Source organism: Parus major, chromosome 18 (assembly GCF_001522545.3).
Source record: "Parus major isolate Abel chromosome 18, Parus_major1.1, whole genome shotgun sequence".
NCBI classification, from domain to species: domain Eukaryota; kingdom Metazoa; phylum Chordata; class Aves; order Passeriformes; family Paridae; genus Parus; species Parus major.
Genome location: NC_031786.1, coordinates 361,966 through 376,399, shown reverse-complemented (window position 1 = coordinate 376,399; position 14,434 = coordinate 361,966). Strand labels below are relative to the sequence as shown.

General features: G+C 64.3%; 1 protein-coding gene across 1 annotated transcript; it reads left to right on the top strand.

Annotated features, from left to right (window-relative positions):
• Positions 1-804: 804 nt before the first annotated feature.
• SOCS3 (suppressor of cytokine signaling 3) lies at positions 805-3,260 on the top strand. Its single transcript, XM_015645453.2, has 2 exons — positions 805-900; positions 1,426-3,260. Exon 2 carries the CDS (start codon positions 1,493-1,495, stop codon positions 2,120-2,122), a length of 630 nt encoding a protein of 209 aa, XP_015500939.1. The 5' UTR covers positions 805-900; positions 1,426-1,492; the 3' UTR covers positions 2,123-3,260.
• Positions 3,261-14,434: the final 11,174 nt, after the last annotated feature.

The following is a 14,434-nucleotide window of genomic DNA, read 5'->3' as shown; positions in this document are numbered from 1 at the left end:
ATTTCAGAGCAGCTGCTTCGCCGGCGCTGATTCCCAGAACTGCCGCACTGGGTTGGTCTCTGCCGGGCAGCGACCGCTCCTCCGGGGCAAATTAAACTGCTTAAATAAACCCACGGACAGAGCTCGGGTTGTGTGCGAGCTCGGAACCAACAGTTGCCAAAAGGGTGGGGAGGGGAGCTCCGGCGCCGCTGCTCCCGCCGGGCGCCGTCCCCAGCAGGGCTGCGGCTGAGGGCGAGGGACCCCCGCGGGGAGCAGCCACGGCCAGGGGGCCTCGGTGCTGCCGGGCTCCCCACCAGCCCACATGGACCGGCCAAAGCACCGACCGCACGGAGCGCCCCGGGGCTCCCGGAGCCACCGCCGCCCGCAGCGGGGCTCGGGCGCGGGGGAGGAACAGCTGCGGAGCCGGGAGCCCCCGCACTGCCCCAGCTGCGGGTTCCCCCTTGTCTCCAGACCGAGGGTACCCCGCGGGTGCCCCCGGAGGCGCGGCCGAGGCCGGCGGCAGCCTTGCAGATTGAAATCAGGACTGCCAACGTGGGACAGGCGGCCCCCGGTCCGGTGTACCCCCGGTGCATCCCCCACCAGCCGAACCCAAACTCCAGCTGAGGCGGGGGCCGGACCGGGGCGCTCCGTTTCTCTACAGTCCGAGGCGTGGGGGCAGCCGCCCTGCCCTGGACGGGCCGGTGGGGCCGGGCCGGGGGCCCAGGGCTGGCGGGGCGCCGGGGGCCGGGCCGGGCCGGGCGGGGCGCGGGCGGTGCCGCCGCGTTACAAGAAGCCGCGCAGTTCCAGGAACCCGAGGGCGGGCGTTGCGCCTGCTATAAGAGGCCGCCCCGGGCCGCCTCGGCAGCTTCGCCGCCGCTCACCGGCTCCGCTCTGCCTCCAGGACCGGCTCCCGCGCCCCAGGTACGGCCGCGGGAGGGAGTCCCGGAGAGGACGGGGGGGATAGCCGGGGATGCCGGGACCTTCGGGGGGGCGATCGCCGAGGACCGGGGATGCCGGTGCTGCCCAGGGAAGGGGGTCGCCGGGGATGTTGGTGCCTCAGTGGGGCTATAGGCACTGGCCTGAGGTAACGATGTGCCCCCGGGAGTGAGAGAACAGGAGACATCAGAACCGGTGCTCCTAGAAAGGGAAGAGAGCGGGAGACCGCAGGTCTGCCAGTGCTCCCGGGAAGGAAGAGCTGGGGACGGGGGTGCCGGTGCCGCGGGAGGACAGTAGCCGGGAACGGGGGCTGCGGGTTCTCGGGAAGAGAGAGCTGGGCAGGGGGGCTGCCGGGTTTTTGGGAGATGAGAGCTGGGGGAGGGGATTGCCGGGGACCGGGAGCACTGTTGCTGCTGGAGGATAACAGCCAGGGACCGCGGGTGCCGGTGTTCCCGGAAAGGGAGAGTCGGAGACCGGAGTGCCGGGGCTCACCCCCTCTCTCTGCCGCAGGTGATGGTGTAGCAGCGGCTGCTGCTGGCAGCAGCATCCAGAGCACACGAAGCTGGCTCCCTGCGCCATGGTCACCCACAGCAAGTTCCCCTCCGCCGGGATGAGCCGCCCCCTCGACACCAGCCTGCGTCTCAAGACGTTCAGCTCCAAGAGCGAGTACCAGCTGGTGGTGAACACCGTACGCAAGCTGCAGGAGAGCGGCTTCTACTGGAGCACGGTGACAGGTGGTGAGGCCAACCTGCTGCTGAGCACCGAGCCGGCCGGCACCTTCCTCATCAGGGACAGCTCAGACCAGAGGCACTTCTTCACCCTCAGCGTCAAGACGGAGTCGGGCACCAAGAACCTGCGCATCCAGTGCGAGGGCGGCAGCTTCTCCCTTCAGAGTGATCCCCACAGCAGCCAGCCCGTGCCCCGCTTTGACTGCGTGCTCAAGCTGGTCCATCACTACATGCCACCCACCCCCTGCACTGTCCCTGAGCAGCCTGGGGGGGCCCTGCACCCCAAGCGCACCTACTACATCTACTCAGGCGGCGAGAAGATCCCCCTGGTGCTGAGCCGCCCGCTCTCCTCTAGTGTCTCCACCCTGCAGCACCTCTGCCGCAAGACCGTCAACGGGCACCTGGACTCCTACGAGAAGATGACTCAGCTGCCGGCCCCCATCAAGGAGTTCCTGGACCAGTACGATGCCCCTCTCTAAGGAGCCAGCGGAGCAAGGTCACATGCTACAAGCACAAGAACAGGAGACAGGCACAATGCCCCACTGGCACAGGAGCTGGCAGGGCATGCCGAGCCTCTCCATCCGGGAAGGAGAGAGGGGGGAACTGGGGCAAGCTGCCATGGGCTCAGGGCTGTGGCCAGCATAGCTGGGCACCCTCGGTGCTGGGGGGACTCCTCAAGTAAGTGTGACACCTCCTCTTCACAGGGAAGGAGATGGCTCCGACCAGACCGTGGATGCTACCGTGAACCCATTGGCAAAGCCCCTGTGGGCTTGGGCAGCCAGGACAGCTCCCAGAGAATGGGGGAACGTGCCAGCCCCATCGTGGGGATGTCCTGGCGAGAGTCCCTTCCACCCCCAGAAATGGAAAGCACTGGAGCCCAGGAGTGCCTGATCACTTTTCCTCAGTTTTAAGGGGAAGGTGTTTTTTGCCCATACTGTACCTCTTGCTGCCTCCTTGTGGGTGAAAGCTCCTTTCACACCAAGCCCCAGACTAAGAAGTCTTTGCCCTGCGTTGCCATTTTCCAGGGGACTAAGCCTTAATATCCTCCCTGCCCCGCGGTCTGGGTTAGCGCACGTCCATTGGAGACGCTGCTCAGGGATGGTCCTGCTGATGTGCAGTGAAGCTGGAGGGGAAGCGTCACGTCCCGATGCTGCCGAGTCCCACACAACCGCATCTGCAAGGATCACCACGAGGACGCGGGGCCCTTACTCCCTACAGTCACACCCCACCTCTGCCCAGCCACTCCCACAGACCCTGCCTGTGCTGCTCTGTAGGGCACCAATTCCTGCAGGAGCGCAGCAGGATGATCCCCTGGAGCGTGTCATCTCGTGAGTGCTTTTCTGCGTCCGCCCAGAGAAGTGGTTGGGTTTTCTGGCTTTTTTTAATTTTTATTCTTATTTTTTTAACCGAAGGGATGTTTACAGGCCAACGTGAATCACTGTCTTTTATAAAGATTCCATCTTCACCTCCAGCCTTGAGGGCTGAGCAAAACAATGCTTGAAAATTCAACCAAAACCAAACTCAGATGAAACTTTGCACATATTTATATTTATATTCAGAAAGAAAACGTTTCCATAATTTATAATAAAGAGCACTATTTTTTAATGAAAAACATCAGATCTGTTTTGATTTCTCTCTTGCACCCCTGAGGCCGCTTGGCCCCGGCACAGTGCTGGGATGTGTTTACAGCACGTAAGCACCGTTTCCTGGAGCCGCTGTCCATGCCGGGTGATCCCGCCGGGTGACTCAGCCCGGCGTGCGTAAGCTCTTCCCCGGCACTCAGGTATGTCTGCGACCAGCCAAGCCATGAGGATGGGATCCGCTCCTGGCTCGTGCACATGGTGCAACCACAGGACAGCAGACGTGGCCCTGGGCACAGGAGGGGCTGAGCTGGTGGCCAAGGCTGGCCTGTGGCACAGCCCCAGTGCTCGCGAAGGGCCGAGCGAGTCCTGCCTTGTCCCAGCCCTGTTTTGGGACATGCCAGGGTGAGGAGCTGCAGGAACAGGAGAGGCATGAGCAGGAAAGGGTCTGCAGGTGTTTCCTTTGAGCATGTACTGGGCTCGGGGTACGGGCTGACCCCCATGGCACAGAGAGGAAAGCTCTGTCCCGTGCAGAACCCTGGCCAGGCACAGATGCCTGAGGGAGAGGATCCAATTCTCCTGGGGATGTCCTTGTCCCCAGAAACGCCTGTCCCCTGCTGTTAGGGGCATGAAGTAGGCACAGGAATAAACCTGCAGCTCTGTGTGGCTGGTGTGCAGCGCAGTGCCTGGCTGAAGAGTTGAACCCAGGGATGTGGGTGATCCCCTGGGAGCAGGTCAGCCCCCCAGAGCCCCTGTCTGTGAGGAGCAGGCTGTGCCCAGGCCGCAGTCTGCATCTCCACGCTGTAGGCATTAAGCCTGGCATCATGAGCAGTGCTCCCGCCCCGCTTGGGGAACCCCGGCTGCTGGGGAAAGGATTTCCTAAGGAATCAGCCCGGACCAGAGGGATGGTGAGTGTGCTGGTCCAGGCTGTGGGCATGGCACAATCCCAGTGACTATTTTGGGGCCGCTACGTGGGGCTGTGGCACGCGTGCTGCCAGGAAGTGCCTTGGCCTGCCCAGACACCCGCTACAGCTATGTAAGGAATGTCCACGCGCACGGGTGGCTGCCTGCCAGGCCCTGCCGAGGCACATCCCTGAGTTTAGGGCTCCCAGCAGCACCGGTGACTCCCGGCCCCGTGCCAGTGATGGGGTGGGAGCAGCGCTGCAGGCACAGCAGCCCCCAGCTGCCAGGAGCATCACCACTCCCCCAGGCAGGACAAGGCGAATCAAGGGATGAAAAACAGGGCCCTGGGGGTTTATGAGTACACCCAGCCCTCCCGGCAGAGCAAGGGGTTCACAGCACCCCATGGTGGGGCCGAATGGGAAGCTGCTCCCACGGACAGCAGCCAGGCTGCCCACAGTGACCCTGCCCAAGTGCCCCCAGCCAGATCCCGGCCTTCCCATCTCTGTGGGAACAGCCCCAGCTTCTTCACTTCCCAGAAGGGCCCTGGCATTGCCGACCAAGGGCCTCTTCCCTCGTGCTGCTGCAACCCGCGGCTGAATCAAGAATCCGGGAAGCTCCGCCAGCCCCGCGGGTTTCTTGGAATAAAGCCAAGCTCGCGGCAGCAGTGACGCGGCGGCCAGTGGGCAAATCCCTGCTGAAGGTTTCACAAACCTCTCTCTGCTCCAGAGCAGCTGACTGGACTTGGCCCCGTGTTTCGTAAGCAGGCTATCAGGCATGTCCTACAGCCAGGTTCCCTCTGCCCTTCACCAGTGCTGGGGCAGCTGAGCTCCCCCTGGGAGTGTTCCTGGATGGGGAAAATGTTATCAGGGTGATCAGACCCCATCACCCTGTGGTGGTGCCAGGAGCCAGACAGGAATTTGCACAGGGCTCCAGAAGCAGGGCTGGGACATTGGGGTCCTGCAGCTCTCCACACCCCAGATCTCCTGGGGCTGGGCACCAAGCAGCACCAGCAGAACCCGCTGCAGCTGTAAATGCATGCCCCTGGTGCCATCGGTTCCCCCATGCTGGGATGGGGGCCATGCAGAGCAGGGTGAGAGCACCAGGACCAGTGAGAACCCGACACAGAAGGGTGGTCAGGCAGGGACAGGCTGCTGCCCCACACCCCTGCTGTGCTGCCCCAGACCCCCATCCCGACTCAGCCTGGCCTCCCCATGGGGTTCAGGGTAGCCACCAATGTTTCCCATCACACAGCTGGCTCATTACTGGCACAAGAAGGAAGTGTCTGCTGGGATGGTGAACCTGAACCCTGTGGGGTCAGGGGTGCAGGAAACCTGCTCTGGTGTGTACCAGTCTCTGCAGAGCCAAAACAGGAAACCACCGCAGCCGGAGATTGCTGCGGGCAGCGAGCCCCGGCACAGCAGCAGGGGGCTCGCTCAGCACCGCAGCTCCATTGTGGCTACACCAACCATGCAGAAAACACAACCGGTCACAGGGAAGCAGGACAGAGCCATGAAGAATCCCCAGCCCCACACCAGGACCCCAAGGAAAGTGGCAGCGGACACAGCACCGGAGGTCCCTGGGGCGGCAGGGCCAGACAGGGAGCTTGCCATGAACACCCCGACCTCGGGGCACTCCCCTCATGCACTTCTTCCTGCTTGGCTCTGCAGCCCCAGGACATTCCCACATCTACCGCTAGTTTTCCCAGTAGAATGCAGGAAAGGGCTGTGCAGCAGCTGGGGACTTACTGTAAATGGCACCACCTGCTCCTTACGTAGCAATTCCTCTGCAGGCCAGGGCCATGGGGACACTTGGGAACAGGGACTGGGACAGCTGCTCCCAGTGAGCTGCCGGGAAGCACAAGCACGAGTTCTGTGGCAGTGGTGGTCCCAGCTGCAGGCCCAGGACAAGAGACAGCTGCTTGGGCTGGAGGAGGAGCAGGGCTGCAGCTCTATGTCCCCAGAGCCCCTCGGTTCCAAAACTGCCCCTCATCTTGGGCCTCAGCACTCAAGGTACTGCTCAAAGTCCCTGTCCTGGCAGCAGCTCAGTTGCTAGTGACCTGGCGCAGAGCCCTGGTGTCTGGGGGAGCCAGGGGGGCTGGCTTGGCCCTGGCTCTCCCTGGCCCAGGAAGGGCTATTAACAGGCAGGGAGCAGGGGGTGGCAGGACCCCGTGCCCAGGCCAGGAAGTATTTCGGGATGCAGCTGAGCCCAGCAAGCTGTGTACATCCCCATGGAAACCCTCTTTTGTTGCTGCTTCCCCAGCCAGACCCGCGGCCGGCTCCAGGGAGCCAGCAGCTGTGGATTCCTCACTCCTTCCATCAGCAGCTCCATGAGCTGCTCTGCCCCAGCCCCCCCGGCCCCAGCTCTCTGCTCCCTGGCAGAGACCCGGGCCCAGGGCTACGCTGCTCCTGCACCTGCACTGCAGGGAGCAGTGATGTGCCAAGCGCTGGCTGTGGTCACTCCTGGGCACGTGGCACGTCACGGGCGGTCCCTCTGGGTGCTCTGGCAGCAAGCTGCCAGCTGCCTGGAGTGTGCTTGCCCCACACAGCGCAGAGTCCTCAGATGACCCTGGCAGAGCAGCCATGGGCAGGTGCCAAACCCTAGCCCTGGAGCATCCCTTGGCCTCACATCAGTCCTGGCCTCGGCCGCGGCACAGGAGGCAGCAGTGGCAGAGCCACGCATGTGGCTGGGGATGGAGCTCCCAGATGTGGGACCCTGTGTCCACAGTCCAGCCCTGCCCTCCTTGCCCACCCCATCCTCACCTGTGCACAATGCTGGGGGTCCCCAGCAGCCTGGTGGGCTCTGCCCATCCCATGGCTCTGGTGGCCTTCAGCAGAGAGCAGCTCCAGCCCGCCAGCTGGGCAAGGGGTGACGGGTGCTGGTGGTGCCACTTGGGCAATGGGGTATGTGGCTGTCAGAGGGCACAGCTGGAGCAGATGCTCCCCAGAAGGACCCACGGGCCCTGTCTCAGCATTTAATGAGTGGGAATGGGAGCACTTTACTGTAATTCCAGTAATTACATTGTTCATCCTTGGCAGCCGACACCAGTTGGTGTCCAGCGCCATGGGATCATGATAAGCCACCTGGCAATGAGGCTTGGCAGCACGCTGTGCTGCCGGGCAGCCGGCCAAGGCAGGGCAGGGAAGGGCTGCGGAGCAAGGTGTGAGGTACGGTAAGGGCCCGCCCCGGGAGTTCCCGTCACTGGTGCACAGGTGGCGGCCAGGAGGGCCCTGGTGCCCCGGGCTGGCTGCTGAGCCCATACAGCCGGGGATCCCCATCCCACTGAGGTCCTGGCAGGATCCTGGCAGCCACCTATCATTGTGGCATCCCCAGAACCCACCAGGCCTGCTGGGCACTGAGCTGGAGCTGCCAGCAGCAGGATGTTCCAGCCCTACACGCAGGAATGTGGGGGTTTGGGGAAGCAAGGTGCCAGCAGGCTGGAGAAGGGTCCCCACCTGCCAGGTGCACGAGGGGACAGGGGAAGGGGAAGAGGCTGCCTGTCACCCCCAAGGACCTGGCATCCCACCCTGGCAGCACTACTGCAGCTTCCAGGCAGCCAGGCAGGCGCTGCCTCTGGTTCTTTCCTGCCATCGCCCACCCACCCTGGCTCAGCTGTGGCATCCCCAGGTGGTCTTCACTGGTGCTTGGGGCCAGTCAGGAGCAGGGACAGTTGGCACCCCAGGGACAGAGTGGGAGCCCTGCTGAGTCATCACTTCACTGTTCTCGTTTTTCCATGGTGCTGTTGTGCATTTGCTGGAAGCCAGCTCAGAGCCATGACTAATCTGTTCTCAAAACAAGCACAAAGCAAGCGCGAGGTTTGTGCAAACCCACGGGGAGGAGGCAGAATCACAGCACGGGGCTGGACTGGGGAGGCAAGACTTTGGAGAAGCTGGGAATGCCCAGCCGCGGAGCAGCCCTGCAGGCAGCAACCTCCTGTGTAGGGGGGGTGGGCACAGCAGAGCTGGGCTCTGAGGACCCCCAACTTTCCCTCCCTGCGGTGGGGCTGGGGTGCAGGCAGCATGCTGGAACAGGGCAGGCAGGCGTGGGCCATCAGCACTCAGAACCCCGTGTACTATGGCCAGAGTTGGGGCTCTCACATGGGTTGTTTTACCTTATGGGGAAGCCACTGGAGGGGGCCGGGGAGGAAGCACATTGATTTGCTGTTATTAAAACCAGAGCTGCTGTCGGGAACTCCACAGCCTGGCTGCCCTCGCGTGCTTCCTGGAAGAGGCTGTCCCGTGTGCCCTCACCAGCGGGAGACGGGGCCCCCAAAGCACCTGGCAACAGCAATGGCCTGCGCCGGCTTTGGGTGGCAGCCGGGGCAGGGAGCCAAAGATTCCGTTTTGCCCTCGGTGCCCACCGCTCTGCTGGCCAGCAGCCGGCTCCCAGTCGCCCACGGTCCCCCTGGTCCTCCTCAGCCCCGCCGGTGCTGCCTGCGGTGCTCAGGGCAGCCCTGTCACCCCAGGGCGGGCGGCAGGACGGAGCAGTGGCACCCCGCTGAACTGAGGAGTGTTTACTGGAGAGGCAAAGTCATCGCTTCCAGTGGGGGATGAATCACCCCTGTCAGGAATTCTGCCCGGGGGCTTTTCTGTAAGAGCGTGGAATTTCAACACTGGCCGTGCCCTCCCGGGTCCCCCCTTCTTGCACAACCTCTCGCCGGGGTTGCTGCTCCCAGCCCCGGCTTTGCAGCCGCGGCAGCCGCTGGGCACGGGGGTCCCAGGGCAGAGCCCCCTGCCCGGGGCACGGAGCGCGGCCCTGCAGCCGATGGAGAGGCGGCAGGGCAGGGACCAGCCCGGGCTCGCAGCGTGGCTGCGAACTCACAGCCGAGGGGTTTTCCACTCTGAGTGGCTGCCCAGAGAGCCGCGCCCCGCAAAGCTGCCCCTGTCGCGGGTGGGTCCCCACGGGCCCGGGGCTCAGCACCGCGCTGGCACCCGGCGATCGGCGCAGCTCCGAGCCCCGGCGGTGCAGACACGGGGGACGCGGCGGGCATCAGCTGCAGTGGTGGTTCCGATGGAGCATCTCCCCTCTGCTACCAGGCACAGCCCACCCCCATTAGGGCTGGCGGTTCCGCGGGCCGACGAGCACAGGGAATGCTGGCAAGGTGGAGGCATGAGGCTGCAGATGAAGGGGCAGCTCCTAGAAAACCCCTGCCAGCTGGCGCTGCCACCATCCTGGTGCTGTCCTGCTGTGGGGGACACCACTGGCCCAGGGGCTACTGGGGGAAGGCGAGAAGGGGGCCACAGCCACACCAGCAGACTGTGGTGAGCCCGAGGAGCCCTGCTGCAGCCGTGCTGGGACTGGGGATTCTCTCACTTTCCACACACAGCAGAAACTCTGTGAGAACTGAGTCAGCAGAGGTGCTTTTGGATAAGGGGGAAGCACACTCAGAGCCGGAAATGGAACATCACCTTTGAGACTTGTGGCTCCTCTCAGCCTGGCGCTGGCTCCCAAACAAACCATCCCAGAGGTGAGGAGAGCAGAGCAAATGACTGTGGGAAACCAGAGATAATGGTCCCACTTCCCAGCATCTCCTTTCCTGGACACGGGGCTGCCAGGAGCAGCCATTCCTGGGAGACCCTTCGCAATGGGAACCTGCTCCCTGCTACACTTCAGGTGTCCCTGGATGGGCACAGCCTGTGTCCCCCGGGGGATGGGGCAGCCTGGCAGACCACAGAACACAGGACCTGCAGCCCTGGCAGTGTCCCTGTGCCAGTGACAGCCACCACATCTGCCACCACAGCTTCGGAGCAAAGGGCCCACATGCCAGGTCTGCCCCTGTGGCATTGCTTCCCAGCAAGAGGAAGCAGCAAATGCTTCCCAGGGCAAGCATTTGGATGGTTTGCCTGCCCCACTTTGTATGCCTGAGGCTGCCTGGGGACACACAGCCACAGCCCCTATGCCAAGGCAGGGCAGGATCATCATCCCAGTTCAGGGCACCCAACAGCCTGTCTGAGTCTTGGCAAGAAAGGTGGGCATGTGGGAAAGACTGGGACAAAGCACCTCAGCCATAGGAAGCTGCTTTATTTTATTTTTCAATTTGCACTTTCTGCCATTCCTGGAAATGCATGAAGTGGCTGCCCTGACCTGCCTGGTTAGGGGAAGCAGCCCCCTTGTTCCACTCAGCCCCTGCCCCTCTCTGCCATGCCAGGATGTTCCACTCCCTGAGGGGCTCCCAAGGCACACAGGCTGAAACCCCATGCACCAAGATCAAGCAGCTCCATCCCAGCCCCACACATCAGCTCCAGGCTGATTTATAGAAATCCAATGGCTGGGGCTGACGGTGCCTCCTGCCAAACCTCATTAACGGCTGGCCCGGGAGAAGGCAAACAGCTCATGCACCAACAAGGAAATCCTTGTTTAAGCATTTCTGGCCATGCAAGGCCCTTCACCCCATGCCCAGGGGAGAAGAAGGAAGAGGAGGATGTGAGGAGGAGGTGCAGGCTACAAGCCCCAAATTGACACCACCCTGGCATTCAGGAGAACGGGATGGGACGTATCAGGGAGTGACAGGGAGGGAGCCCCAGGATGGGATGCGAGCCAGGGGGAAGCAGGAAGCTACATGGGCATGATGGGGGCAGAGGGCTTCCTGCAGAACCCGTCCTTCCCCTCAGTGCCCCCTGCTCCCACCAACACCAGGTTCCCCACACAAAGTGCTGGCCATGGGTGCAGTGAGCTCCAGGCAGCACGGGAGGCCGTGGGAGCCAGAACCCGTGTGCCTGTCCAGAGTGGGCACAGGACACGGGGCACAGCTGGCCTGTGGACCTGGCACCGGCATGCTCCAGAGCAGCATCAATGACCTGCATCTGCCTGCTCCACGTGTGGCTCAGGATCTATTTCATCATCGGGAGAAAAGCATTTACTGCCAATAAACGGGCTAATTAATTCTCCTCAAAGACCTCTCAATTATTCATCTCGGGCCACAGAGAAAACAATTAGAGCACTTACCTCAGCCCTGGCTCAGCCAGTGTAGCTGCTGGTGGCAGGCAGGGCCCTGCGGGGACGGCCGGGCACAGCTCTCGGCACGGACCCCCGGTGCCTGGCCATCCCCGGGCCTGCCCACCCGGCCAGAGCGTCCCCGCGGAGCGCTGGAGCAGGGATGTGGAGGCGGCACAGCCACCAGCCTTTAGCCGTGAGCGGCTCCAGCGCTCTGCCAGGGTGCCCCAGAGCTCCCCCAGCACCAGGGCTCTCCCAGGGACCCCCGGCTGCTCCCTCCCCACAGCCCCCAGGCATCCCGCACTGGGGTACCCCGTGCAGAGGGGCTTTTCCCCTGACGGTTCTCCAGCTCCTTGTCCCTTGGGATGTTCCGTCTGCTCCGCAGAACAGCCCCTGTTCAGGTGCACCCGGAGAAGGGAAACCCTCGGCATGGGGGGCACGATGGGCTGGGGGGCCCTTCCCGGCACTGCCGGAGCCCACGAGGGAGCTGTCCCGGTGTGTGCCGGTGTGTCCCGGTGTGTGCCGGTGTGTGCCGGTGTGTGCCGGTGTGTCCCGGTGTGCCCCGGTGTGTCCCGGTGCTGAATGGGTCAGGCTGCCCCCGCACTGGTTCCTCCGGGACCCCGGGCAGCGGGGCCATCGCCGCCCGGGCCAGGCGGGCAGAGTCCCCCGCAGGTCCCCGGAGCCGCCGAGCCGGGCCGGGCGGGCAGAACCCGGCGGGTCCCGGGCTCGAAGAAGCGGCCGGCCGGGCCGGGAAGGGTTAAGGGCGGCCGGCGCCCCCCCGGCGCGGAGGCCGGGCCTGTCGGGAAGCCGGGATCTCTGCGGCGGTTTTACTGGAAAAGTCGCTGCCGGCGGAGGGGGGGCAGCCGCGGCCTCGCAGGCTGGGGACGGGGCACCGGCCGGGACCATGCGGCCACCGGGCCCCGGCAGCCGCCCGTGCGGGGCTCCCACGGAGATTCGCTGGGGCAGCCGCGGCTCCCGCACCGGACACGGCCCCGCCAGTCCCGGAACTGTGTCCGTCGCGGGTCTGTCCCGGGCCGAAGCTCGGCCAGCGCCGTGTGCCGCAACTCGGGACGTGTCACCGGCACCGGCACCGGCACCGGCACCGGCTGAGCCCGGAGCCGGCGCTCCCGGGCGTCGCGCTGCCGTTCCCGGCCGCAGGGAACTGCTCGGCTCCGTGGCTCAGATCCCTCGGGGGACGGCAGCTGCCTCGGCCCAGGTGGGAGTGGGGCCCTCCAGAACGGGCAGCGCCAGTGCCACCCCGGTGGGACGAGCCGCCGAGCCCAAAGGACAGACAGGGCAAGCAGCGCGGGCAGCATGGACAGTGTGGCCGCAGGACTAAGGCAGCCCGACAGGAAAACACCCCGAGCTCATGGCGAGCATATTATGGTCACTGCCAGGTCCTGAGTCAGCCCTTGGCACCCAACACAAGACCCCCAGGGCATTGCCTGGGCCACTGACAGCTCCATGGCCGCAGCCACCGGCTCTGCTTAGGAGGCAGAGCCCATTGCCAGCCTGTCCCAGGCAACCACATGTGCCAGGGGATGGGGGCTCAGCCCCAGCCCGGTGATGCCCCGGGAGCTATAGCAGCGTTCCCCCATCCCACAGCCCCTCCCGAGCCTCCTGCAGCCGGGATGCGCCAGGGCTCAGCGCTGGGGACGTGCAGATGAAGCGGCTGGGCTGGGCAGGCCCGGGATGGGGCTGCCAGTGGGGCTGGTAGCAGGGGGGGCCCAGCTCCGGGAATCGGCCCCTGTGGTTGCCAGGCCTGTGGTAGGGAGGGGGGAAACCCGATCCTCCGCGGTGGGATCTGGGCTCCACTCCCGGCTCCCCAGCCAGGCCTCAGCTGCTAATTTTAGCCCTGGGGAGGCACGACTGGAGCAGGAGTTGAGCCCAGCAGGGCAGGGGCTTAGGCCACCACAGGAGCTGGTGTGGCCAGGTGGTGACTGCAGTCCTGTGGTGCAGTCTAGTCCTGGGTGAGGCCCCCGCTAGTCCTCAGCTGCCAGCCAAGCCCGTGGCCAGACGCTGGCACTGCCCTCCCGCTGCCCAGCTCCTGCCGCCTCAGCTCAGCCGCTCCACTTAAGGCCACAAGCGCTTCCCTGGTCCTGGTCCCACCGTGGCCCTGCTGGGTCACATGCAGGGGTAGCTCTGTGGGTGCTGGTAGCAAGGGGGACCCCCAAGGCAGGTCTCAGACCAAAGTACCAGGGAAAGGCACCGGGCTGAAAGACAAGGAGCTCTGTGGAAGACACCCAGCCACACAGCACAGTCCTGCAGAAGCTGTGGCTGCTGCCCAGTGAAGGAGCTCCTGCATGGCTGCGGACCCTGTCTGGGCTGGGGGGCTGCCCACAGCAGACCCATGAGCTACCTGTCAGCTTTGGGCACATCAGGGCAATCAGCCACCCCATCAGGTGCCATGGGAGTGGATGGGTGGCTGGCTGGGAAGGCCATGCTGAGAGATACTCCAGCCACCCGGCCCTCCCAGGCAGAGAAAGTGGCTCCAAAGCCTGCCCTGCCCCACAGCAGCCACCCCAGGTGGAGGGGGGGATCCCTGGCCTAGGGCCCCACAGCTGCTCTTTCCCCAGCCCTTCACCTGCGGCGTGACTGGCTGCACTGCCCAGCGCTTACTGGAAGAGGAAGCTGCCGGGAAGGCGGTGTGTGGCGGGGCAGCTTTGGGGAGGCTCGCCTGGGCTCAGCAGCCGGCACAGCTCAGCTGTCCATGCTCCCAGGTCCAGGGCCAGTAACGGGAAGCGTCTGCTCTCAGTGACGGTAAATCAGATCGGGGAGATTAGAGGCCTTTTTGCCTAATCATGAGCAGCTTGAAGTTGGAGGACAAGTTCCTGGAACAAAGAGGAAATGGAGGCAGTAAATAAAGAAAAACTGTTAACATGTGGCCCTGCGTGTGAAAAACATCTCATGAAGGACTGTTTATGGCTCACTCATCTGCGGGGCTGGCAGCGCGGGGGGTGACCGGCAATAGTGAGGGAGGGGGCTCCATGGACAGGGGCACAGGCAGGGGTATGGGCAGAGCGGGCACCAGGGGGGTGGCTGCAGGGGGCTCAGGATACGGGACTTGGGGTGGCCAAGGCTGGGGGGACACAGAGGGAGGGAGCAGAGGGAGAGGGAGAAGGCAGCAGCATGGCATAGGTGGCTGGAGCACAGCACATACCCAGGTGGGCAGGGGCTGAGGGGAAGAGGCACCTTAATGCACCTGTCCTACTGATCCCCTGCAAACGCCAGGAGAGGAGCTGGGTGCTGAAGCATGGTGCCCCCACCGTGCTAGCAGCAGGGACTGTGGTCCGGCTGGTCCAGCCCGACGGGGGGCGTGAGGGGGTCTCGCTACTGCTTTGGAACATGTCCTCCTGCTGAGGGGCAGTGGGCATTTCT